Raw genomic sequence first — 26,786 nt, forward strand, 5'->3', positions numbered from 1 at the left:
CGAGCCGAGCCATCTAAGGCGTGCCATCAACCAAGCCTACAAGCTATTTAGTGAGACGTGAGTTACATTAAACCGATCCATCAGGCCATCGGCTAGAGAATATTCCTGGTTCAACCCTAACGAAACGACTAACATCCATAGTTGAGTTTTTGACCAATTCAACCTATTTTTGACTCATTTTGATCGAGTCAGACCGGATCTCTACTATCTTAACCATTTTGGATTCATCTGTAGTGTTTGTTTTGTCAAATTCAACTCCCAGAATGTGATAAAGTCATTCAAAGAATAATATGACTATAGAAAATGCACAAACACTCATCTCGAAGCTGACCAAAAATAATTATGATAATTGGTGTATCAGAATGAAAGCATTTCTTGGTTCACAAGAGTGTATAGAGATCGTGGAATATGGTTATTATGACAAAATGACCAAGGGACAATACAGTAATTACACTATAGTAATGAATAATGATTTTGTGTCCCAATATCGCTAGGGGATTAGTTTTTTAGATAATTGATCAAATTTAATTAGGTTAACTTGTTCAATATCTTATTAAATTTAATTAAAAACTTGGCCATAATCAAGTTTCAAGCTTGGATTTCTCAAATCAATCCACTATAGCTAAATAGGTCTAAGGCATCTAAGGAGTTGGACTGTCATTCTTGGTTTGCATTGTATAAAATTTCCCTCTAATGGGTCTCCTTATAAGGTGCTTGATTAGATGAAGTAGATAACCAGTCATTTTAAGTGGGCTAAATCCTCCAACATATAAAATCTGGGGAAATGCTTTATTGCTTTATATTAAAAATAAGAATATAAATAGACATTACAACAACTAACTTTATGTAACTAACAACTCACTATTTCAGCACGGATTCAATTTTAACAACTAACAACCGACTCATTCAACATATCTCCTAATTATGCCAACAAACTTTGACCACTAACAATATTGTCAAAAGACTAGGACCACTAAAATAGACATATTCAAACATAAATAAATAGACTAAGCCCATACCAGACCTTACATAATATAAACCTAATAACCAAATCAGAAGACATAAAGGCCTCTAACACTCTTTAAGGCCTATAGTCATGGTTTTGGGCTTTTGTTGATCCAATACATGAACAATCTAGGAGTTGGTCTAGCATACAAACGACATTGCCTTGCTAGTACAATTGTTCTTAAGGCGTATGTGACATCATGTATCTTCCTTGCTAAATGCATCGGTCTTTAATCTGTGTGTGTGCCTGTTTTATGGTAGCTTTAGTATTTTGGATGTACCACAATTATTTAGTGTTTTGTTACAAAAAAAAAGTGATAAAATTTATGGGACCCACCAATAAATGAGTTACAACATGTGGTTCACAATAAACATTGTATACTAGATTTTTCCTACGAGGTTCATGCGATAGATTTCTCATCTTTCTTTCTTTTTACTATTGAAACCTTAAGAGACCAAAATAACCTTCTTCCTCCTTGCAGTTGTTACACAAACGAGAACACTCAAGCTAAATCTATTGTAGATCTACAAATCATCTCCTGGATTTGGAATTGAACAGCTTTAAAAAGCAACCTCTTGAAGATTTATAGATCATACTTTGGATTATTTTGTGAGTTTTAATTAATTTCTTATTGATTTTCATGTGTGACCTGTATTCTCTTGTTTTTGTTGCCTTTTAGTTTGGATTTGTCTTCTTGCTAGCTTGGATCTGTGCTTACAACTTCGAAAATTTATGGTTTTTGTTTTCTTGTTTTAGATTTGTCTTAGATACGAGAAATAACATGAAATTCCTAGAAAGAATTTTGATAGCGGTTGAGATTAATAGGAAAGCAAATAGTAAGAAAGATCAATGGTGATTGAGGAAAAACAAAAAAAAAAACCTAGAGATATAACATGATAATTCTGCAAAGAATGAGCCTTTTAATTTGCAATTGCAAACCATAGAAAAATTTGAACCATTTGGATCCAAGTTATTTTTTTTTTATCTTTAATCTAGCAAAAGAAATTAAAAAAATAAAAGCATGAAACGTATTAATATTTATTATTTATGAGAGCCAAATCTCATTAGAACTTTTGATGTTGGAGATGTCGATGGTAAAAAAAAATCTTTTAAGAAAATAAGATTGAAGAGTATATTAAAGTAATGATTTCAAGTTTTTTAGATAATTCACAAAAAAAGATCAATTTATGCACACAAATAAAATTTTTTGTTGGGATTTAATGTTGTTGATTTTGATAGGAAGATAGATGTTTCTGGAAACAATTTATCAATTTATATATATCTATCTAGTTTTCTGTCTGGAGTTGACTTTGATAATATGAATTGCTCTAGTTTTTTTATGAGTTGTGAGTTTAAAGAAGTTGGTGATGAGAAGGAAAGGTTAAACGATAAGTTTCTTGTTGGTGCCATTGTCTGACTTAAATTAAAAAATTAGTGTTAGTGTCTAAAAAAATTATGATGCTTAAATGATAAGTTGTTACTGAACTAAACTCAAGTGTATAAATAATGAAATTGTCTTGATTTTCATTTTGTTTCCTTTTGGTGACGGCTTGAATTTGATTGACATTTCAATTTTGTTCCCGTTAATTTTTTAACCGATATTTTTCCACATTCTTATAGTCATGGGTAACAAAGGCCTTCTCGAATGAGATTGTGCTTATGATAGGATTGCAACTAGTTTAATGTGATAATAAAAATAAGACCATAATGTCGTATTATTGTATTTATGATGTATTAGTAGTCCAATGCACATTAATGTAATTGCAAACTAAGAAATTAATACATGTTTTTTTTAATCATTTTACTAGTAACCGCATTTTCAACCGCGGTTTTGATCAAATTCTATTTATTAGTCATTTTACTAGTAATATTATTTTCAATCGCAGTTTTAACCAGATATTTTTAAACTATTTTTATCCAACCACAATTCCAACTATATTTTTCATCAAATACATAATTTAATCAAACCAACCATGTTTAAAATTAATTTTTATAAACCTATTTTTTTAATTACAACAAAAAAAAAATAGCCAGATACAAAATACACTCCAAGCTTTTCCGTGTGGTCAACAGGAAAATTGGACCCAAAACATCTTAAGCTACACGGAAATTACAATGTTTGAAACGACCACCAAAAGAAAAGAAATACCTACATTCTACGAACTTGAAAAGTTTAGTAGAATTTGGATTATACGTAGCAGTGGCACCCCTTTCTTGACCAGGCGCCCGCCCTGAAATTAACAGTGATCCCTCCATTACCATTTTAACGAAGGGAGGTCATTTGTTATCAAAGTACTTTGTGTATTTTCCTAGTTTGGATAATATGTTTTCCATCGAGGTTGGATTTTATCTCCTTTTCGTTTTGCTATATATAAATAAAAGGATATATAGATAGAATATTTTATATATTTCTCAGACTGGAACTCGATATTTTTTCAAGATCACAATCCGAAATAAAATCACGAAAAACAAAAGGCATAGGCGATTTCGTGTTCGATTTAGGAGGTCATGCATGATTCATAATTAACCCACCCTGCCTTTTGCACAGACGGTCTCGAAGCAGTGCAAATAGGGTTCCTCGAATGCTTATTTCGAAGAGCAATAACTGTAGAGTGACTTTGGTGTAACGGGGCTGCTTTTGACTATTTCGGCATAGAACCTTCCTCGGTCGGATTTTTTTCCTTTTCACATGGGTAACGGGGCCCATGCGCCTATCGGTGCACTTGTTTTTTTTTGTTTTCAATTATCTTTTAATATTTTTATATTGCTTTGATACGGTAATATTAAAAATAAATTTAAAAAATAAAAAATATTATTTTAGTATATTTTTAATTAAAAATACAATTATTTAAATATACTCCAAAGAATGTGTGCGTAATAAAGGTACTATGATTTGTTTTTATATGTTGCGTAGGTTTTTATACAATGAAAAAAACAACCACTTCTCTTAGCACCATCTTAATTTCCTTCATTTTTAAGTCAAGGTGCGCTTGGAGCCCCACCTCTCGAATGCCAACAGCCAACTAATCCATCGCAAAGTGTTGAAGTCGTATGCAGACCCAAGTCTTCGATTGTAAATTTGTAACTTTTCTCCACGTCTAATTCGATTGGATCTATAACTTGGCTATGCCATATCTAAGTTCGAAAGGATAAGGAAGTTGGAGAGGAATCAGAGAAGATGGCCCAAGCAGATTGCAATTCCAGCAGGGACAATAGATGGCTACTCCACGGAATGACAGCTCTTGTCACCGGTGGAAGTAAGGGACTCGGGTAAATATCTCTCTTCCTTCTTTTCCTTGCTCTTCACTCGTCCCTGTTCATCGAAACCTTACAGTTCAGTTCAGCTCAGTGTAATTTGATGTTAAATTTCTCCAAAAAGCCAGTCACTTAATGTCTGTTCGCAAATATATGATCTTACGATTCGTCCTGTTTCCTCGTTGAGACTTCATTTAGCCTCCTTTGTCCGACTTTCCCTTGTGCTGGCTAACTATTTGCTGAATTTGTTTTATATGGTCAGGCATGCTATTGTGGAGGAATTGGCAGGGCTAGGTGCCACCATCCATACATGTGCGAGGACTGAGTCTGTGCTCAATGAATGCTTACAGGAATGGAAGATGAAGGGTTTCAAAGTCACGGGTTCGGTTTGCGATGTTTCCTCTAGAACTGAACGAGAGAAGTTAATGAGCACGGTCTCCTCTCAGTTCGATGGGAAACTTAATATCCTTGTAAGTCACCCTTTATTGACATCTCTTGCAAAAGCATCGCGAGTATAAGCTAGTTTATTAGTGTTAAAGAGCAATTAAGATCTATACTTTCAGTTCTTGGAGATTTTGGGTTCAATTCTGACCCCCCCTGGTTCATTAGCATTTAATAGTATTTTAATTTTGCCTTGCTTAAGAGCTCAATATAAAATGCTGTTCTTGTACCGATTCAATTTTATATTGTTTCTTGAAAATTAATTCGAGCTAATAATTTACCAAATCCTGTTTCTCTAGGTCAACAATGTTGGGATACTATATTTTCAGAGGACCATTGACGTCACTCCCGAAGATATCTCACTTTACCTGAGTACCAACTTCGAATCTGCCTACCATCTGTGCCAACTTGCACATCCTCTTTTGAAAAACTCAGGAGCAGGAAACATCGTCTTTATGTCTTCTGTTTCTGGTGTGGTATCAGTGAGTGTTAGCCTATATGGAGCAACTAAAGGTACCGAGTTCAATGTTTTCTTAATCTGATTGACTTTTGTTTCAACCTAGCTAGCCATCCGCTCAGAAATGAAGAGTAGATATTTGAAGGTTGTGAGTTTTGTGTGCTTACTTGCAGGAGCAATAAACCAACTTACAAAGAACTTGGCATGCGAGTGGGCAAAAGACAATATAAGGGCCAACTCCGTTGCGCCATGGTTAATCAGAACTCCACTTGTTGAGCGTGTAAGAATGTTTTATACATGCTTGTGTAATTGTGCTGTGCTCTTTGTCAGCTAGCTAGCGAGCATGAACATTGCTGAAACACACCCATGTGCCTTTTGTTGTTAATTAATATGACTTTTATGATTTGAATTAAAATCAATGCTGTTAAATATAGATTATCACCTGGCAGTTTAAGTTTTGGGGATTGAGTGATTCTTTAACGTGTTTCGTGTTTCAGGATCTGGAGAATGAATTGTTTTTGAAGGCTGTTGAGGCTCGCACTCCAATGGGACGACTTGGAGAGCCGAAGGAAGTGTCTTCTTTGGTGGCATTTCTATGCATGCCTGCAGCCTCTTATATAACAGGACAAGTCATTTGTGTTGATGGAGGATTTACTGTGAATGGTCTCACTGTGTAAAACTTGAATTAGAACCATTTCGTGAGGGATTTGGACGATGTACGGTCCATCGTATTTCCTTGCTATTACCATATGCATGTATTTAAGTCTCTTATACTGGTTGTATTTGGGTCTTGAGAAATAAAGAAGAAGTCAGTTTTTTTCCAGCTCTGCTCGATCTGGTGCTCCATCGATGCAAATATGATGTCATGGAAAATCTCTTGGTTCCCTTAACAAGCCTCTGTAAATCAATGATTTCTACTACCATCCTGTGAAGAATTTATTAAAATTGGCAAATATCCTGCGAAGAATTTCTTGGTATCTGCAGCTAGCAGGCAACTAACAATGAGTTAGAAATCTATCGATAAGTACGTATTTGGTTTTTTATCCTCTTATTAGGTTTAGCCCATCATTTTTTTCGAGAATTTGATTCATCATATATGATGTTGTGATTGATGTTTAAATTAATGAAATGTATCTTTTTTTAATTAAAAAAATATTGGTTAAACAAAAGTCTTAATTGTTTTCAAAGCATAGAAGTACAATTCCTTTCACTTTTATTAAGCGGGTGTTTGGTGTTGTGGCTGCGGGTGAAGTTCACCCGCAGCCACAACTATTTATTAATGTTTGGTAAGGTAAGAAAATCAGTTTTTTCTTTGTGGGACCCACTTGTAACTGTGGTGTGCCACAAGTTTCCAAGAAGCAGCCAGGAGCTACTTCTTGTAAGGAATAAAACGTATGAACAGTGGAGCATGCTCCACTGTTCATGGGTTTTATTCCTTTTTATTCCATTAACAATGGAGCATGGCTCCACTGTTCCGGTTGGACCGGTCCGGTTCGAAGCTATTGAACCGGGTCCGACCCAACAAAATAAAAAAATATATTTTTAATTGTGTTTTATTAAAAAAACTAGTGTTAAACATTATTTAATGACACTATATAAATTAGACGAAGATCACTTGATGATGTAACATTTGCAAAATTTGATCGCAATCCTAATTTTATTTCTGATTATATTTTACCTGATGTTGTTGCACTCTTAAGAAATTTGTGAAAAATATAGTTCTTGTAGGATGCATTTCATACGTGATGAAATTGTAGATAGTTTAATGGAACAAAAAAAAAATATTTTATATAAAGTATTATTTATTTCATGATATAATAGTAATAGTTAAATCTATAATATTTAAATTAAAAACCATCAATATTAATATATATTTTTTAAAATTATTTTATAACCTCAATTTCAAAAGCATTCTTAACCAAACACATTAAATTACTTTTTGGTCAACCTCAATTTTAACCACAGTTTTAACCAAACATATATTTTTCCAAACCAACCTCAACTAAAAGTACTTTTTATAAAACAACTTTTTCAAACCACAACCACAACAGCAGCCGCAATGCCAAACAAGCGTGGTGTGGTTAGTAATGGGATGCATAAAATTTTTTAATTAAAAATATATTAATTTTTTTATATAATTACTATTTTAATTTATTTTTAATATTTATATATTAAAATAATTAAAAAATATTAATTTGATTTATCTTCTATTGCTGACGCAAGAAAGAGTGTTTGTCCCATCGACCCAGTATTTGAACAAATGTTAGCGCGCTACCACACTCACTGGCCTACAAATTCATGCATCGATGTAAACAAGTAAATAAATAAAAATGTTGGATGTCAACCCGTTTCTAAAAAGTTTTAATTTTTTTTTTGTTAAAAATTAATTTTTTTATGTTTTGGATTGTTTTGATGTGCTGATCTTAAAAATAATTTTTAAAAAATAAAAATATATCATTTTGATGCATTTCGGCATGAAAAGCAACTGTAACCACACTTCCAAATAGATCCTTCATCATACAAGATGAACAAAATGAAAGAAATTGAGAACTAAAGCAACATTGAAAGATGAACTTAAAAAATTTAATTTTTTTTAAAAAAAAATATAACTCGAGTCGGTATATTGAATTCACGTCTTATTAAGAGACCAGGATAAGTCGGCATAGAAATAATTGAATAAAACAATAGAGATCAACTCTCAAACAAACTATATGATGAAAGGCAAAACTGGAAAATCAATCAATTTAAAGAAAATTATCTTGGATCAACTCAACTATTTTGTCACATAGGATATAAAATTAGGATAACTCCACATAAAGAAAATAATAAAAAAAAAAGATCATGAAGCTCAAGGTCCAATAACCTAATATTGACAAATGAAATTGAAAAAAATCCGTTAAAAAAAAATGGGCTAATCTTTAAAGCTCGTGACCTAGTCGCGAGACTAGAATTACCCCTTATAAAGAAAACATAAAAAAATCACGAAGCAAAATTTCTAATTATCCAAAAAAAATTCTAAGAATGAAGACCAGATTTGGATACAAAAATTAAAAGAGATGAAATATTGAGGAGTGAAGTTGAAAAAAAAAAAAGAACTAATAACAAAAAAAAAATAAGAATGAGGATTAAATTGGATACAAAGATTAAATAAAATAAAATACAGAAATAAATCAAGAAAGGTATTGAAAAAATGATAATCAAAATAATAATGATCAAATTGGATACAAAATTTAAATGAAATAAAATGCTAAAAGACAAAATAAAAAAATCATCTTCAAACAGCCTTAAAATCAAAACAAATAGGAATAAAAAAACAATAGATCAAAATTGATAAAAATACAAAATGATAGGACATATTTGATTTCTTAAAAGGCTGACGTGAAATTTAAGACGGTAAGAGAGAAAAGATGGAGGAAAAGAAAAAAAATCACAAGAGTCACTACTTTGCCATTCACACATGTCTGACCATAAGAAAGAGAACGACGCAACACTTTCAAGATTTTTGTCAAAGGCGATGTTTGATAGCCAGGAGTTGTTGCCCAAAAAGCGCTAGCGTCTCCCATTTACTATGCATGCGCCATCCACTTTAAATTTTCTAATTATATTCATAGTTGTTGAAAGATTAAATTACTCCTTATTAAAATTGATGATAAATAATAAAAAACATGATGAAACAATGAAAATGAAATTGGACGTCAGTTTTACTTTTTTTGTTTTTAAGGGTAATGTAATTATTTTATTGTGCAAGCAAAGCATTAAAAGACCAGAAAGCCTTTTTTCCTAATTTTTATTTTTTTTATTTTAAGAATATTTAAGTTATTTAATCATGTACATAATATATATAAAAAAAATCAAGTTATCTCCTAATTAATATGATAATGACAAATAAATCCCATAAAAAAATATTTTACCCCACCATCAAGTTAAGTGATTTTATATAAGAATAATTATTTTATTACATGAATCTACAACAAAATATGAGCTTATGTAAAGTGAAAGTACTAGCTCTTTTAACTTTTGTTTTAATGTATTTCAATTATATAGTATTTTAAAGAGTTGGTTTAGCTGTTAAGAAATTAATCTTAATTTTTTAGTGTTATAAAATGTTAGAACTGTTAAATCCATATGTATTTAATAAATAAATAAATAAATAATTGTAAGGTTCGAGAATTACCTGTAAAAATCTTAAGTTTTATTAATGAAAATGTATGTTTTTGATATTGTGACGTAGAATATTTTTAAAAATATTTTTAATTTAAAAATATATTAAAATATTTTTTTTATTTTTTATATCAGCATTTAAAAAATAACGAAAACACAAAAATAAACTCACTTATTATATTTAGCACAGTGAAACTCTTATTATTGAATGCACCTCCTATCATTTTGAAAAAAAAAAATAAATGAAGAAGAATTGAAGCCAAATCTAAAATGAAAAATGATGTATGAACAAATTCTTGATTTTGGAAGCTTTTAAATAGATCTTCCAAATACAAGGATACGAAGAATCTTAATATTTCAGAATCAAGGTTTCCTCTAAAAATTAGAATGAGCAGGACGCTACGTAGTACGTTCGCTGCCACATAAAGTAGATAGATGATCAAATCAACTGGTTAAATTGAAAAAAAGAAAAAAAAAAGAAATTCAATTAATTGTCTAAAATTCTAAAAAAAGAAAAAAGAAAACACCCTCTTCAGTCAAAGGTTAAAGCGTCCGTCCGCGCGTGTCGAAGATTAGGAAACCCACACAGGTTAATTTTGTAGATAATAGCGGTGACCGTGACCGAGATCATGCATGTCTGGTGCACATGGAGCATTCCTGCCTGCGTCTTGGAAAACATGAACACCCAGTCACCCATGCACAAACGGGTAACCGGGGAATTGGATTGGTGTAATTTGTAAACGAATAAAAAATATATATATTTATTTTATATTATAAAAAAATATCTTTCTAAAGTTTTTAAGTAAGGATTTCAATTATATAGTAAATTAAGTCATAATAGATAAACTTTTCTATTTGAATGTCTAATATATTATTATATTGATATTTATAATATCAAAAGATAGTATTTAGAACTTGAAACTTAATAAGAATAGTTATATTGATTCATGAACAGCTATATTGTTTGATAAACAATCATATTATTTCATTAACAATCATATTGTTTGATAAACAGTCATAGTATTTCATCAACAATCATATTGTTTAATGAATAATCATATTATTTTATCGTTATGTTTTAAGTTTATAAAAACATGTTACTATACAGAAAAAAACACAATAAAAATATTTTTTTTCTTGGTTTTATCTTTTTATTTTTTTAGAGGTTTAGAGGATTTAGTTGTATTCTAGAAGTGTTGGCTCTGTGTGGAATAAATAAACATCTTAAAAATAATATTTTCAAGTCTCCATACAAATTTTATAATTATTTCCATTCTAAATATTCCTAACAAACTATAGATTCATTACTTGGCCGCAAAAAGCTTTGGCAACTGGATTTTCGCGTAGTTCACCGACTAAATGATCCGAATTGAAATAAAACGAAGGGCATTATTAATCGTTTAAATTGCAGGTTATACATCACTCCCTCAATCCTCGCGTATATACATCACTTGAGGAATAAATAAATGGACTCCTTGACCTTCGTGTTCATGAGGGGAAATCAAGCAAGCTGTTAGCATGCCAGCACTGACGCTCGTACAGGGAAAACACACAGAGTCATGAAAGCTTCATTAGATCCTTGGGCTGCCGTGCTGCCAGATACAACTTTGGAACCAGTGGAGGTGTCAGCCTCTGATTCTCCCTCAGCTCATACCAATCCTTTTGCTTTATCATTCGCATGCTTACGGATTCCATCACTGCGCCAAATGTTATGCAGACAAGCTACTGGAAAACTACGCGCTCCTCATCTCCCATGCAGAAAACCAGCTAGCAACTTGTAAAACATGCAATAAATCCACCCTTCATTAAACCCAAGTGCTTACCACCACGTAACCAGCTTCCCCTGCTTTCAAACCTCAGTGTTTCACCAAACCTTCCACGAGTTTCTGCTCTTCCCGAAACGTGTCCGTCATTGCTGCTTTCCCTCTCTTGCAACCCCCTTCCCTTTCCCTGCCACAGCAAACACCACTTTTTTACACCATCCATAGTTTGGTCCCACGTGTTCTGCTCTGACGTGTTCTGATTTTGAAACTCCGTTTACGTTTACCTTTAGAAATAGAGATGATATATTAGATAATTGATTAAATTTTTATTTTAAATAATTTATTTATTTATTCAGTTATGTAGTTTAATATGAAAAGTTTAAGTGATTGGTTGTTGTTAGTTAGTAATGTTTTCTGAACTAATATGATTGATATCTGATATTTTCAAAAAAATTTATTTGATGATTATTTGAACTTTTAAATGCTTAAGTCAATAACTTTGTAAAGAGAAAACGTAAAATGATATATTAAAAAGATAGATTTTAAAAACATATATGCTATGAGTGTGAAAACTCTCAGATGGTTAAGTCAATAACTTTACATAGAAAAATATAAAATGATATTTTAAAAAGATATACTCTGAAAATATGTATGTAAAAAAAATTAAGAATGAAGAGGTTGTGAATTTAGAGTTTGAAGGATTCATGATGTATTTATAACCTATGAATCTTATCCTTTTGTGAAGAGAAGGGGTTGAACACAGATGACATATGGAACTTGCGAGTTGCAAGTGTCATAAGCAACCCTCTCAAAGTGTAAAATGGCTAACCATCTAGGTGGTGGCCCAGTGGTAAGAACTTGGGATCAAGAGGTTTGCTCCCTCTGTGGTCTCAGGTTCGAGCCCTGTGGTTGCTCATATGATGGCCACTGGAGGCTTACATGGTCGTTAACTTCAGGGCCCGTGGGATTAGTCGAGGTGCGCGCAAGCTGATCCGAACACCCACGTTAAACTAAAAAAAAAAGGTGTAAAATGGCTTCCAAGAAATTACAATAAAGAAATAAGAGAGACAAAAAATAAAGATAAAAAATAGATCTTTGAGACACACCGAAACTCCAATGAGGACAACACGTGTATCATAAAAAAGATCTTGATGAGAGGAATCTAGCGACAATAAGAAAAATCATCAATGGTGAGCGGAGTAGGCTACACAAGCTACCCAAAGACAAGTGAGCATTTCAACTTTCGGGTGGCTCATGTGGCTCACTTTGTCATCGTCAATGACCTTTTTTTGTGTATTGGAATTTATCTTGTTGAGATATTTATGATGGTATTGGTAATGTTCTTATCGGAGTTTTAATGTGTCTTCACGATCTTTTTATTTTTTTTCTTACTTTTTTCTCTCTCCTCTCTCTTCACAAATTACAGGGAGGACATAGGAGAGAAAGAAAATAGAGAAAGAGAAAAAAGAATAAGACTAGGAGGCACACCAATAACAACACCACCAATACTATAAAAAAGATCTCGATGATAGAAATTCATTGACACCAAATAAGGTCACTAACAATGATTGAGGTAAGCACGCGAACTATCCTAAGTTTAGTGACCCCTAGATTTGGACGACTTGTGTGGCTCACTCTATGTATTGTTGGTTTCTCAGTATCATTAGATTTACCTTGTTGATATCTTTTTGACGATACCAGTAATGCGTCATTAGAGTTTTAGTGTATTTTTAGCCTATTTTCTCTATCTCTCTCCTTTTTTATTTATTGTAAATTCCGCCATGTCATTTTACAATTTGATAGAGCCACTATTAACACTACCAACTCGCGAGTCACATATATTATCTGAAACTTGCTAAAATGTGTATATTATCTTAAACTTGCTAAAATGTGTTATTTTTCTAAATATTTTATAAACTATGATATTTTATCAAAAATATTATTATGTTAAATTTCAAAAAGAAACTCCATTACCTGGATATAAAGACTTAACTCCTCTTTAACCAAAAAAAGGCATCATCTCTTCACGTATAAAACACACGCCAAGACAATCTTTAAATCTCTTTTCTTTCACCACAATGTTAATTTAAAAGAGTGTTTGAGCTATGTGATAGCTTTTATTTTAAGATGAGTTTCATTTGAAAAGGTATTAATTTATTTTTTAGTATTTTTTTTATGATTTTGATATATTAATATTAAAAAATTAAAAAAATATATTTTCAAACAAAAATTAATTTTAAAAAACATTTCACACCACAATATCAAATATACAATATTAAAAGTTCTTCACACTCCTAAAGTCTATTTTCTTCCACCACATTGCTGACTTAAATTTTTTCAAGTGCGGCAATACATTTAACATTTTAATCTATTTATTAGCTTTGGAAATATTTTCATCTATGGAAGTTAATTTTTCATTTAATCTTATCAATACTTTTCCTCGCAAAGCAAACAAAAGGTACAAAGTAAATAGATGAAAATTTGCATCTTTCGCAACCAGTTTTAGAACCTGTTTGGTGTTACATGATAATTTTTAAAAAATATATTTTTTTTTATAAATATATATATTATTTTTTAAAATCTATTTATAAAATCAAAAAACAATGTGAAAAAATTAATTTAAAGAAAAAAAAATATTATTTTTTTTAAATACAAAAACCCAACAGACGATTAACCAAAACCATGCTTTAGAATGATTCCATGCCATCAACAAGATATATATTGGGTTTTCTCCGAAGAAATTAAGTAATATTCTAAAACGCGTTTCCCCACGCCTGTACTTATATATTATTATAATATAACTTATATATTATAATTATACTTATAATAATAATAACATATACTAAAATACTAGCTGTCTTTTTTTTTCTTTTTCGTTTTTAATTTTTTTTTGTTTTTTTCTGTTTTTATTTATTTTTTTCTGTTTTTATTTAATTTTTTTTTTGCTTTTTTTTATGTTTTTTTTCTTTTAATAATTTTTTTTATTTAGTTATCATATTTTCATGACACATATCCCGAGTTTGACGGGTTAACCCGGAATTTTTTTTTTACTTTTTTTTTAATTAATTTTTTTCATTTAGTTTAATTTGTTAATGTTAAATTTATTTTTATTTAATTATCAGACTTTCATGACACATATCCCGGACTTAACGGGTTAACCTGGTTTGACGGTTTAACCCAGTTAACCCGTCAATTTTTTTTTTCTATTTAGTTATCAAACTTTCATGGCACGGATCCCAGGTTTGACGGGTTAACCTGAGTTAAAGAGTTAACCCAGTTAATTCGATTTTTTTCTTTTTCTTCATGTTGATTTTTTTTCTTTGCTTTTTTATTTTTCATTAATCTATTTAATTATCATACTTTTATGACACGACCTTGCAGCCAGATCCACATCTAAGGCTATTAGGTCTGGTGTTTTTTTCTTTTAATATTTTTTTTAATTTAGTTTGTTAATGTTAAATTTTTTTTATTCAGTTATCAGATTTTCATGACACGGATCCCGAGTTTGACGGGTTAATCCTGAATTTTATTTTATTTTTTTCTTTTTAATTAATTTTTTTTCATTTAGTTTAGTTTGTTAATGTTAAATTTCTTTCTATTTAATTATCAAACTTTCATGACACGTATCTCGGGCTTGACGGGTTAACCTGGTTTGACGGTTTAACCCAGTTAACCCGTTAATTTTTTTTTTCTATTTAGTTATCAAACTTTCATGACGCAAATCCCAGATTTGACGAGTTAACCTGGGTTGAAGGGTGAACCCAGTTAATTCAGATTTTTTTCTTTTTCTTCGTTAGTTTTTTTTCTTCCTGTTAGTTTTTTTTTTCTTTTCATTAATCTATTTAATTATCACACTTTTATGACAAAACCTTGCGGCCAGACCCACATCCAAGACTATTAGATCTGATATTGCAGATAAACTCACTTAAACTTAGATTATACAAATTTAATGTTATTATAAATATTACTTTTGAATTAGACGTTGCAGTTAAACCCAAAACTTTTGAATATAATTTTACAGAAAAACCTAACAAATATTAATATTTATTTTATTTTATTTATGTAAAAAAAATTAACCAGCAATTGCGCGGGTCATGTATCTAGCAGTAACGAAACTTGATGGGAAAAATCTCCTGCTGGACGAGCGTGATGGGTAAGCACCTTCGATCAACTTTACTGTAACTTTGAAGAGAATGGGGTCCTTGAAGGATTTCAATCTTTGACACGTGTCCAGGATCAGTGACTTTGATAGATGTTCTGATATTCTATCAAGCATCAACGACTGGGACATGTGGGTCCAAGACGTCAACGTCAACAGCTGTTAACGTAACGCATTTTGATAGGGCCAGAAGAGCAGGAAGGAATAAAGTCGGGATTTTAAAGGCACTGGCTTCAATCTCGTATTCTACGATGTAGACACGTGTTTCCAACTTCTCATCCAAATTTTTCAACATTTGAGAATTTAAAGTTGAAAATACCGAAAAGGTATTTTCCCAGGACCACATGCGTGTCAGGAAAGCTAGTACCTATTACGGTCGTGTTCAGACATCATTGGGCCACATAGCTAGACTTTTTTGATTGTTGACGAGGAGGTTAGATCAAACGGTGGATATGTGTTTGATGTGATGTTTTGTATTGCAGTTTAATTGTATTTTTAAGATTTTTTAATTTTTATATTATTTTCATGTAAAAATATAAAAATAATTTTATAAAATATAAAAATACTATTTTAATATATCTTTCTCTTAAAAAAATCTGGCGCATTTCCAAACAGTCCACATCTACGCCACGCCACAAATACTTACTGCTTTGCCCGTGACGGTGATAGGCAGGCTACCCGTGGCAACCATGCTCAGAGCTGCCCAAGACATGCCTTTGTGCTTTTAAAGCTCTCGCTCAAGCGCGCGAACGCTCTCATCTATCTCTGCAGTATTTCTCTTTCCCAATTTCAATCCCGTAACCCCACATAAAGAAAACAAATAGAAAACTAATTAACGAAGAGGAGGTATGGAATGAAGTTCAATTAGATTAGTGCTGAAGATTTTGTGGTAGGAGTGATAATTTAGTGTTATATCAATGGCCGAGATTTACCGTGGAGTAGTGAGTGAGAACGAGGCATCGTCAACGTCATGTGAGCCAAGTTCAAGAATAGCTAGACGGAGAAGAATGGAGATTAGACGGCTCAGATTCGTGGCAGGAGTGGCCTCAACAGAGACAGAAGCTGATGACATGGGTACCCATAAAAGGCAGAAACTGCAAGTTTACAGTAGTACTCGTAGTGGTAGTAATATTAGCCCGTGTTCTCGTGACTGTCAGAACGCAGTGGAGAACTGTGGTGCTGAACACCCAGATGAAAATAAACCGTTTGAGAAAGGTAAATCATCAGAGAACATAATTTCGAGGCAATACTCTTTGAATCTAACTTCAAGTCCCTCAATTTTATCAACATCTTTAATCGATCCAGATCAGTTGTTTCCAAAATTCGGGGTGGCTTCGGTTTGTGGAAGGAGAAGAGACATGGAAGATGCGGTAGCGATTCACCCTTCATTCTGTCGGAAAGACCAGGAAACCACAACTGAGTTGCACTTCTTTGGTGTCTACGATGGCCACGGTTGTTCTCATGTACGGTTTCCAAAAATCAAACAGCTACTAGATTTTGTTTAATTTGGTTTTCTTTTTTTGGGACAATCAAATGAAATGTGAACTCATTTTAGTTTCTGTCTCTCTGTGTCTTTGTGTAGGTGGCAGTAAAGTGTAAGGAGAGATTGCATGAGCTGGTGAAAGAGGAGTTTGGGGGGATCAAGGAGGGGTGGAAAAGCGCAATGGAAAGAAGCTTTAGGCGGATGGACAAGGAAGTAATAGCGTGGAATCAAGGGGTGGAGGTTCGGGCGAATTGCAAGTGTGAGATGCAAACTCCAGAATGTGATGCTGTTGGATCCGCTGCTGTTGTTGCAGTTGTATCTCCTGACAAAATCGTTGTCGCTAATTGTGGGGATTCAAGAGCTGTCTTGTGTCGTAATGGGAAACCACTCCCTTTGTCTTCCGATCACAAGGTTTGCGATTAATATCCACATCAGTCACATTTCGTGTTATTTCTGGTAACTTTCCAGCTTAAAAACTCACTTGATCTCCTCGTTATTCGTGCCAACAGCCTGACCGTCCAGACGAGCTGAACCGGATCGAAAACGCTGGCGGCCGGGTCATCTACTGGGACGGCCCAAGGGTTCTTGGAGTTCTGGCCATGTCAAGAGCCATAGGTAAATATATTAGCAAGACCCGATTGCTCAGTTAAAAGCTGAAACCATGAACTGATCTGACATTACCATTTTCCGATCGAACCACAGGTGATAACTATCTAAAGCCGTACGTTAGTTGCGAGCCAGAGGTAACAATAATGGATCGAACGGCCGAGGATGATTGCTTGATAATAGCAAGCGATGGTCTCTGGGACGTGGTCTCCAACGAGACAGCATGTGTGGTGGCGCGTACGTGTTTGAGAGGGAAAGGGCACGCGCCGGCTCCGTGTTCTCCTAGACTGGTGGAGAACAATGAGGCTGTGGGGATACCCGCCGGCAGCAGCGGAAGTGGGGAAATGTCGGACAAGGCGTGCTCTGAGGCATCAATGTTGCTGACGAAGATGGCGCTGGCCAGGCATAGTACAGACAATGTAAGCGTTGTCGTGGTGAATTTAAGGAAAGACACGTAGCAAAGCAACCTATTACACGGATCTTATCATCTCCTCTTCTGATTCTCCTCTCTCATTTTTTAGAGGGCTGGGTGATAAGGTCCCGATAAGGTTAGCTTTTTTAATAAACAAAAAAAAAATTGTGGGTGGGTTTTTCAGGATATTTCCTTCGTGAGGAGGAAAATGGGAGTAGAAACACAGCAACTGATTAAAAAAAAAAAATCAGGACATCAGCTGTATTTTTTTTTTTCCCATTCCAGATGAAATCCTTTTGCCATGAGGTCCCAGATGTTGTCCTTAATATTTATGTGGTTGTACGGATACCATCCCTTTCCTTTCTCTGGTGCATTTGGAATGAATTTCTCGTAGCATCATTCTTTCTTGTGGCCAAAGCAGCCGCCGGTGGCCTTGAACTGCTCAAAATGAACCTTCAAGTCGGGGAAAGGAAATGGACTTGCCCCCTGGAGAGGATGGTACACAGGAGATTTACCCATTAGTGAGCAGTGGTAGAGATAAAATTTATTGGACTTTTTTCTGTTCCCATTATTGTTTCTTTAATTGCCCCTTGATAATTTGGCTTATTTAAGTTTTACACTAATCTAAAAAGATTCATGTTATACGCATCAGAAAAGACTCTAAATCGAGCACCTAGGCCTCATTTTAGGCTCAAACCTGATTTTTTTGGTCTAATTTTTCTATTGTTTTTTATTTTTCTAAATTCATATATTTTGTTAATAATGGTTTAAACAATGTTTGGGATTCTAGCAATTGTAATAATGGTTTAAACAATGTTTGGGATTCTAGCATTTAACGTGCTTTATAATATTTTTTATTTTTTTAAATTATTTTTGATATTAAAACATTAAAACAATATATATATATATATATATATAAATTTTAAAAAATTCAAAATTTAAAGAAATACAGTGTAATACTCAATTCAAAAACCTCAAATCAGATGGCTTGAAGACATACGAGAAAGAGTGGAACGAGGGGGAAAAACTCTTCTCATGGAGGCAAGCAGATGGAAGGAGTCCATTGATATGCTTATGGGAAGAAAAGTAAGGAGGGAAATTGACAGATAGCAGGAAGAAGTGGGAAGAAGTGGCGTCCAAAGAAAGATGTAAAAGCCATGGGGTGACTCAATGATTCTATGAAGAAAGGGAGCATAATTCTCATATAAAAAAAATCTTGAAATGGGACCAAGAAGGATATGGAAGTCAAGAACACTTTAGGGGTCTTCGAAACCCTAAAGAAAAGAATGAAAGCATCCAATATCTTATGCTCTAGGGCCCAAGTCATGGTACAGACATACAGGTATACCTGTTAGGTGCAGTTGCAAATTGGAAAAACAGATTACTCTTTTAGACAGCAAAAGTGTACCATCACTAAAAGTCTCCACAAAAATGAAAACAGGGAAAAGAATACAGCCATCTCGGAAAAATGATAGATACCTTGCGCCGCGATACATCTCCATCTCTGTACTACACATCCACGGGAACCATCTCAAAAGGCAATAAATTGTTAGCTTTGGCAGATGGGGAGGAGTTTTCCTGGATATCAAGGAGTGCCTATATATTCATGCAAACATCGCTTTCTGCTAAAGTGTAGCCAAAAGTCAACCACTAGAAGAACAGCCCAGGCTGAGTAGTGCTGTTGCACTTAAATTAGGTTAAGCCAGAAAGGCTTGTATGATTTGGAAGAATCACACTTACTATCAGAGGTTTTTGAGAATATATAGATGCAGATCCATGAGTAAGATCCTACCAAGCCATGATGCCCAGTATACTTCGACCAGTCAACCAGCCTCCACTACATTTATTCCGCAGATAATGAGGACAGCAATAAACAAATAAAGGAATCGTGCATTGGCTCTCTCCAAAAAGCACATTTAAGTTGAAAGTGGACTGACATGATGTCAACTAAATTGGCTGGCTTTAATTCAAGAGTCAAATCATGGCGAAGCACGGCGGTGAAAAATGCATTTAGAAAATAGCCTACAGGGTATTGGGATCCAGAGAGGAAGAAGGATGCTTCTTAATAATTTGAAACAAAAAGGTTTAAATCGGGACAGCAACTCCATTTATGCAGGGAACAGATGAGCACAAAATGTCTAGAAAAAGCTTTCCACTGATTCAAAGTATACTAACATGCTGTAACATGAGCATCGACTTAACACAGAAGGTGGTTTGCACAAGAGAAATGCTGGGACAACTTGTCAAAGATGCCCGCATATCAGGAACCCATATCTGATGTCAAGATAAAATAAAAGAATCTTCTCTACATTAGGTTTGCTTGCCGCCATTTTCCACTCCAGCATTCTTCAATGCTTGCAGCTTTCTGTAACCTTTATCGGTACCAAATACCCTGACAGTATAAAAGAAGAGAAAAATCCATTACATCATGTTCAGTTAGAAAATATGCTATCGTTTCCCACACCATAGAGGGTATGAAATTGGACATTTGGCTATTGTAAACGAGCAGCGAACCCTAGCATCGAAAGACGACACCAGTTATGATTCTCACTTACATCACAAACAATCATAACAAATGATCATCCTCAGAAAGCAAGTCACTGTTACAGAGCCAACACTACATAGTTTATGAATGCCACGCTCTGCAAATTCTCTCATCATTGTAACTGGTGGAGAACAATTGATGCAGGTGCAACAAGCATGACCAAGAACAATACAAGGAACAAGATTCCATCGAAGTAACCCACAGCCAAAGAGAGGCAAATTTTATGCAAAACATTCTTTGCTAAAGGGAGTCTATGGGATCATTCAAACATCAGTTGATAAAAAATACTACTGGATACCTTATAGTACACACTAATATACTTGCTGATGATGGGCTGAGGTTAAATCCTGGCACAGTTTATCACAGCTTAGACAACCCCCCTGCCCTTTCTATAGACTGAACTTTCTCACATTTATAAAGCACAAAAAGTCATCTAAAGTAAACAAGTTAAAATCAGCATAGTCAAAAACCCTATGGACCTAAAAGCCATAACATGCAAAGACTGGGTAATGCATGCAGCCACTCATGCAATTATGCAAACAAAAAAAGGGCACCACAACCCTATAAATTGGGACTTGTTTTGACACATGACTAGCGAGAAACCCCTGCTTCTGCAAGTCTTTGCATTACACTGCACTGATATCCACATCATGATAAAGGACAAGATTATGACCATAATTGCAAAAGGTACTCACAATGCCACGCTTAATGGTGCAAAAGCTGGAGAAAAACCTGTGCATCAACAAAGAGGTTTTGAAGGGCACATGAATGACTGGTTTGCTTATATCTTAGCAAAGATCACCTCAATGGATTTCAAATGGTATTTGTGAGTTCACAATGGGTTGGACTGAAATAATTTCAATTAACAAGGATTCATGTGAAGTAGAGTAAGTCTCTGTAATGGAGAGCACCTTTTACAAGCTTATGACAACCTGGGATTGGTAAAATAATGTAAAAGCAAAGCAACCATAGAAACCCAGCTATGCAGATTCAGGGTGCTAACCAAATCCAGCCAGGTGATTGTTTGCAGAGTGAATACCCAGAAAAGGAGCAGAGTAGGCCTTTTAGCCTTTTACGTGAACTTTAATGAGTCAACCACAAATGACTCAAGTAAAATGTTAGCATAGCTTACATTTTAAGGACATAACAGAAATAATAATGTTTTGAGGGGGTCAAACTCACCAGTCCATGTACGTGAAAGTAGATGAGTAGTTTCCAGATTTAGTATACAGCAAGCGGTGATGGTAGTCATGAAAATCAGCACTGGAAAATTTTTTAAACAAATGTCAGAACCAATGGTATAAATGAGGTGTAAATGATCATAAACCATACAGGTGTATTAAACACTCACCCTCCATACAAAGGTAAAAAATTGGAGAGGCTCCAGGGGAAATGATAACCACAATGTGCTTCAACTGTCTCCAGGACCCTTAGTACCATCCATAACCACAAAGTTACCAGATGGGGGCCTGTGATGGCAGGACCAACAATAGTAGCAAAACCAAGGAACAGTATCTCAGCAGGGTGAGCATATTCGGAAGTTAATCCAAATGGTGTAGCATATCTGCACATATAACAAGCACATTAAAAACCATAAGTGCAACATAAAAGCACCTTGTAGATATAGATGGTAAAAAATTTATGCCCGAGAGAATATTTAAGTCTCTCTACATACTCATGATGGATACTGTGCACATGCTTGTACAGCCATTTTGTATGTAAGAACCGGTGTCCCCAATAGAATATAAAATCTTCCAGGATGAAGTAGAATGTTATCTGCATTAGAATTACTTTCCTGGAGGAAAAAAAAAACATAATCTTTTAACTATGCTCCAGAAGTAATGGGAAATAGTATGCAAAGGAGCCAGTGACATGTACTCTATTCCAAAAATAAATAAAAGGATAGCTATATATCTCTTCGCAACTTTGTCTGGCTAAGAAAAGCTTTAGGATATAAAGAACCTGAAAATACCAGGACGGGAATGGAAGACTACTTTGCATGCCCATGTGTCTGAAGACAGGATAGGAGGCTAGCATAACTGGTAGATTAACACCAAAATGATACAAGAGTAAGCGAACAATACATTTCTCCTGAGCTGCAGGGGTGTTGTTTTTCATCTGCATAGGACCAGCAACTAGTAGTCAGTAACGACATTAAAGGACACAAGCAAATCTTGTGAAAGAAGTCTCGCAATATCACTAATTCACCCAAACAGAATGAGAAACTAAAGGCATTGCAATGGCAATGCAAATTGGAATCAATCATGCAGATCCTTTTAGTCAAATTCAAGTAAAAGAATTGCAATAAGAGCGAAGCAGAGAGAGGGCAACCTGAATTTTGTACTTTTTCAGCCATCCAGCCCTTTCGAGATATATGAAAGGAAGTCCAGACAAGAAGAAGACGCTTTCATGAAGAAAGAAACTTCCAAGACATGCCAACTGAAAATCACTGAAGTGCGTGATCAAATACTGCATCAAAAAGAAAACCATTAATCTTATAAGCTTACAGGAACACAGTATACGACCAAACAAACACATTTCCATCATCTCATTTTGAAGTTGAAGACTAATAGTTCGATAGGCACAGTTTGCAATTTTCATGCTTACATATGATACTAAAATCAGTCAAATGTTTCTTCCACTGACTAATACAACCGAAAAACTAAAAACCCCACATGTAATTAATAACCAGACCTAGATAAACATTGGCAAGAAAAGCTTAGAGTGGTTAAAAATTGAATTAGAGAGATATCAATCTCACAATGGTCAGAGAGCAATGTAAAATCCATCACAAAAATGTTATTTTATTCTATTTCTCAAAAAAAAACCGTCTCCATTGAGGCACGAAAAGATCTGAAAAAAAAATGCAAGTAGCTCCTCCACATTCACTTAGCTTATGTAGTAAAGCTTCAAAAACTATACGTATGTGTTTGAGTTCACATTGCTAGTAAACAGGAAACATACAGATCCAGAGAAATCAAATCTCCCGGTAAAAAAAAAAAAAAAAAACAAGGTGTTGGTGGCGGACAAAAGGAGGGGAAGAAAAGAAAAGAAAGAGAAGTACCAGCCAGCCAGATTCGATGATGGAAGCCATGAGAGTGAAGAAGCTCGTTTAATCCCTCGTTCCTTTGATTTTCACTACAAAACTTTAAAAAAGATTTGAGGTGACAGTGAGAGTGAGGTTTATGAGGCCGCAGGGTTAATGAGACAGTACAGTACAGTCTGTCACCGGAGTTAGAATAATCGCTGGCCCATCTCTTTTCTTTTCTTCCTCTTGGGCTCCCTCTTTTTTGTGTTGGATTTAACGACAGCTGAAATTAAATTAATTAATTAAACAGTCCATCTTTATCTGGTAATGTATTTATATAAGTAATTAAAAAAAGATAATTTTTTATAATTTTAAATGATAATACGGAGATTATACTCGTTTTGCAATAAAGGTAAAGGGTCGAAGGGGTAAGTGAGGTGCTGTCCTTCTATCCATGTAACTCCCCAGCCAATCAATTTTGTACTTTGACTTTTGTGTCAATGATTAATATCCAAAATAATTAATATTCAGTGGTCTTCCATCGTATATGTGATGATGTAAAGAGCAATGCTTTAATATAAATAAACTAGTTTATAGAATCGCGCGCTCTGGGGACCAAAATTTTTGTAAATCTAAAAAAATATATTCATTAGAGAATTGTTTGATTTTATTATTAAACATGTAGTTTTATTTTTTATTAATGATTTTATGTTATTAAAATATCTTTTTATTTATCTTAGTCAAAGTAATATTTTTAATTGGAATTATTGGTTCTATTAAAAAAATATTTTACGATTGCCAACACAAATAAAAAAAATATCAAAATAATATGTCAATAATTTATGCGTTATGAAAACAAATGATAAAATTATGTTGAAAATTAATTTTTATTCCCCTTGTTTTTTAAAAAAAAACACATCTAATAAGCTATTTTGTGCTTGTTTTAAAGAATTTTTTTTTTTCTGAACATGTGATCTCTGATTACTTGTAAGTCTCTCAAGCTAAAACATAAATTTAATTTAAAATGATGAAAGAATATATTAATTTTATTTATTATTCATATACGAATAGTTAAATTAATTTTTAATTGTTTTTAGTTGTTACTAATTTCTTTTAAAATAAATCAATTACAGTGAAAGAAAAGAGGACGGTACTAACAATACACACACACACACAGAGAGTAAAATCTTACCGACACAAACAATGACTTGTATAAAATATATAGCAAATAAGTCATTTATATACACAAGTGACAGCTTATTTAAAAATAATAATAATAATAATAATATCGATGTGTGTGTACGAGTTAACCACACATCCAATACGACGAGAGGCTCATCTCCCTCGTGTTCCAATCCGACACTCACCTACTTCTTTTAATTTTATTTTTTATTGTAAAGTTGTGGTTTTATTTTTTTAGTTGGAGTTTATATTTTACTTTATGATTTTGTAATTGATAGATGAAAATATTGTTTATTTTTAAACTTGATTTTTAAAAAATTAATTTAGAAAAACTAAAAAAAATCAGATCAAAGTAGTTAATGGATACATGCCCCAAAAACAAATCCTCAGCCAATTAAAAATGAAATCAAATAATAAATTTAAATATTTTAAATCAGAATTGGACAGAGCAAAATTAGACTCAGAGAGTAAAATTCAATCCACCATTTCTATGCCGAGCTTTCCGGGTAAAATATTAATTTTATTTTTTATGTATTATCTGATAATTTTAATGTATTGATTTTAATAATAAAAAATATTTTAATATATTTTTAAATAAAAACATTTTAAAAAAAACAAGCTGAATAGCTGTGCATTTAGACCTTCCGATTGGGTTATAATAATAAAAATACGGAATCATGATATTAGAAGGGTTGGGTCTCCGCCCTCGTGCGTGCACGTGCACGTGCACATGCCAACGAGGGCAGGGGAAAAGGGACACCTCCCCTATGCTTGAGAAACATGCGGATCCTTTGACTACACCGACGTGATCTCACGTCATATACAATAAAAATATCAAAATCACATGATTTGATTTTGATCCTCTTCATTTTTCAACGGAAATAAACAACACAGACAAGCACGACAGTAACGAAGAATATAAGATGGGACACGTGGCTCCATTATCCAAATTTCTATATCATCCGATTCCGCATAAATTTTCCTTTTCTGGTCTTACTCCAGATAGGGCAATTTGGGTAATCAATAAAATAAAAAATAGGAAGAAGAATGTGAAATCAATAAAAAAAAATGGAATGTATTGAAAAAATTAAAATTAATGTGAGATGATAAAAAAAAATGGGAAAATATTTAGTAGTCCTTTGTGTGTGTTTTTATGAAATGCAAGAAGAAAAAAGAACACAAGGTGTAAATAAGGAGACTAAGTTATAAACGAACATAAATACATAATTCAAATAATTTAAAAATAAATTATAATTATTCATGTTTATAGATTTTCATTAATTAAAAATTAACAAATTTAAAATAAATAATATGTTGGTGTGTCATGTAGACTAAAACTAGTCTCATTGCTTTCATTTTACTTATCATCATCTTACTTATCATTTCTAAGACATTTATCAAGATTTTTACCGTCTAAAAAATTATTAGTGTCACTACTAATACCAATATCGATATTGTCAATATTATTTAACTCAAAACTCATTAAATAATCTGGGTTGACATCAATTTGAGTTCTTAGATCATCTCTAATATCATGACTCTTCATTTCAGCATCATTAAAAATTTCTTATTCATCATTTTCCTCTTCTTTTTCATTTTTCTTCATCTTGCATCATTAACAATACCAAGCAAATCAAAGTTTGATTCATCATCAGATGAAAGATCATCCAAAACTTCACTAAAATCGCATTAGTGTAGAAAAATCTTGTAATTTATCGACATGCTTCTTCTCTAAGATCCCTTTTTAACAACTGATTCATGGTAATTGGTGTATTTCCACTCCCACTTACAACTCTCTTTCCTTTGAGTTAATTTTTTTCTCTTCATCTTCATCATCTTTTCCAATATACTGAAGAGTTTTTCTTTTCATTCTAGTTGCTTTTTGATTATTTACCAAAACACAAAAAATCATCTTTTTTACATTTTATGCTACTTGTTGGCATGACTCAACATCCATACAAGTGCAAGCCAAATGATATTTGAAACTGAAAATGCCTCAACTGATAATTTTTTATAATACTTAGACTGAACTTTTTTAAAGTTCTTATCAATATCTATATCATGTTGTTATCTCATATCAAGCCTATTATGATAGCATATGTATGTATGTATGTATATGGACCTGTGTAATTTTTAAAGTTTTATTATTTTTAAGAAATTTTAACTAATTTAAAATTTTCTTAGGGAAGTAGGAAGTTTGCTTGTTAAAATAATTCATTGATGTTCAAAAAAGATATTGATTATTAAATTAGTAGAACCTCTCTCTCTCTCTCTCTCTCTATATATAT

At 33.2% G+C, this 26,786-nt stretch overlaps 3 protein-coding genes across 4 annotated transcripts; 2 read left to right on the forward strand and 1 right to left on the reverse strand.

Moving 5' to 3' along the window:
- Nucleotides 1–3,947: 3,947 nt before the first annotated feature.
- On the forward strand, nt 3,948–5,982 carry LOC7485684 (tropinone reductase homolog At1g07440). The gene is made up of 5 exons (XM_002299811.4): nt 3,948–4,276; nt 4,524–4,731; nt 5,002–5,215; nt 5,333–5,439; nt 5,657–5,982. The coding sequence occupies exons 1-5, from the start codon at nt 4,185–4,187 to the stop codon at nt 5,834–5,836; spliced, it is 801 nt and encodes a 266-aa protein (XP_002299847.1). The 5' UTR covers nt 3,948–4,184; the 3' UTR covers nt 5,837–5,982.
- A 9,902-nt stretch (nt 5,983–15,884) lies between these two features.
- On the forward strand, nt 15,885–18,107 carry LOC7485683 (probable protein phosphatase 2C 24). Of its 2 annotated transcripts, XM_006369483.3 has the most exons (5): nt 15,886–16,457; nt 16,548–16,705; nt 16,825–17,136; nt 17,235–17,340; nt 17,428–18,107. In XM_006369483.3, exons 1-5 carry the CDS (start codon nt 16,160–16,162, stop codon nt 17,787–17,789), a joined length of 1,236 nt encoding a protein of 411 aa, XP_006369545.1. In that variant the 5' UTR covers nt 15,886–16,159; the 3' UTR covers nt 17,790–18,107. The 2 variants fall into 2 exon arrangements, with proteins under 2 accessions (XP_024449742.1, XP_006369545.1); XM_024593974.2 differs by having other exon boundaries at nt 15,885–16,705.
- Nucleotides 18,108–19,775: 1,668 nt separating this feature from the next.
- Nucleotides 19,776–23,583, reverse strand: LOC7485682 (methylsterol monooxygenase 2-2). Its single transcript, XM_002298301.4, has 7 exons — nt 23,353–23,583; nt 22,620–22,757; nt 22,261–22,406; nt 21,964–22,083; nt 21,640–21,852; nt 21,471–21,551; nt 19,776–20,135 (listed from the first exon to the last, which is right to left on the reverse strand). The coding sequence occupies exons 1-7, from the start codon at nt 23,380–23,382 to the stop codon at nt 20,054–20,056; spliced, it is 810 nt and encodes a 269-aa protein (XP_002298337.1). The 5' UTR covers nt 23,383–23,583; the 3' UTR covers nt 19,776–20,053.
- Between the last annotated feature and the right edge of the window lie 3,203 nt (nt 23,584–26,786).

Source organism: Populus trichocarpa, chromosome 1 (genome assembly GCF_000002775.5).
Source record: "Populus trichocarpa isolate Nisqually-1 chromosome 1, P.trichocarpa_v4.1, whole genome shotgun sequence".
Classification (NCBI taxonomy): domain Eukaryota; kingdom Viridiplantae; phylum Streptophyta; class Magnoliopsida; order Malpighiales; family Salicaceae; genus Populus; species Populus trichocarpa.

Coding starts and splice junctions, on each gene's coding strand:
- LOC7485682 (XM_002298301.4), bottom strand. CDS start 23,382: ATGGCTTCCATCATCGAATCTGGCTGGCTG. Junction 22,084..22,260: donor AGTCTTCCATTCCCGTCCTG/GTATTTTCAGGT, acceptor TTTTTCCTCCAG/GAAAGTAATTCTAATGCAGA. Junction 20,136..21,470: donor ACTTTCACGTACATGGACTG/GTGAGTTTGACC, acceptor TTATACTGTCAG/GGTATTTGGTACCGATAAAG.
- LOC7485683 (XM_024593974.2), top strand. CDS start 16,160: ATGGCCGAGATTTACCGTGGAGTAGTGAGTGAGAACGAGGCATCGTCA. Junction 16,706..16,824: donor ATGGCCACGGTTGTTCTCAT/GTACGGTTTCCA, acceptor GTCTTTGTGTAG/GTGGCAGTAAAGTGTAAGGA. Junction 17,341..17,427: donor GGCCATGTCAAGAGCCATAG/GTAAATATATTA, acceptor ATCGAACCACAG/GTGATAACTATCTAAAGCCG.
- LOC7485684 (XM_002299811.4), top strand. CDS start 4,185: ATGGCCCAAGCAGATTGCAATTCCAGCAGGGACAATAGATGGCTACTC. Junction 4,277..4,523: donor GGTGGAAGTAAGGGACTCGG/GTAAATATCTCT, acceptor TTATATGGTCAG/GCATGCTATTGTGGAGGAAT. Junction 5,440..5,656: donor GAACTCCACTTGTTGAGCGT/GTAAGAATGTTT, acceptor TTCGTGTTTCAG/GATCTGGAGAATGAATTGTT.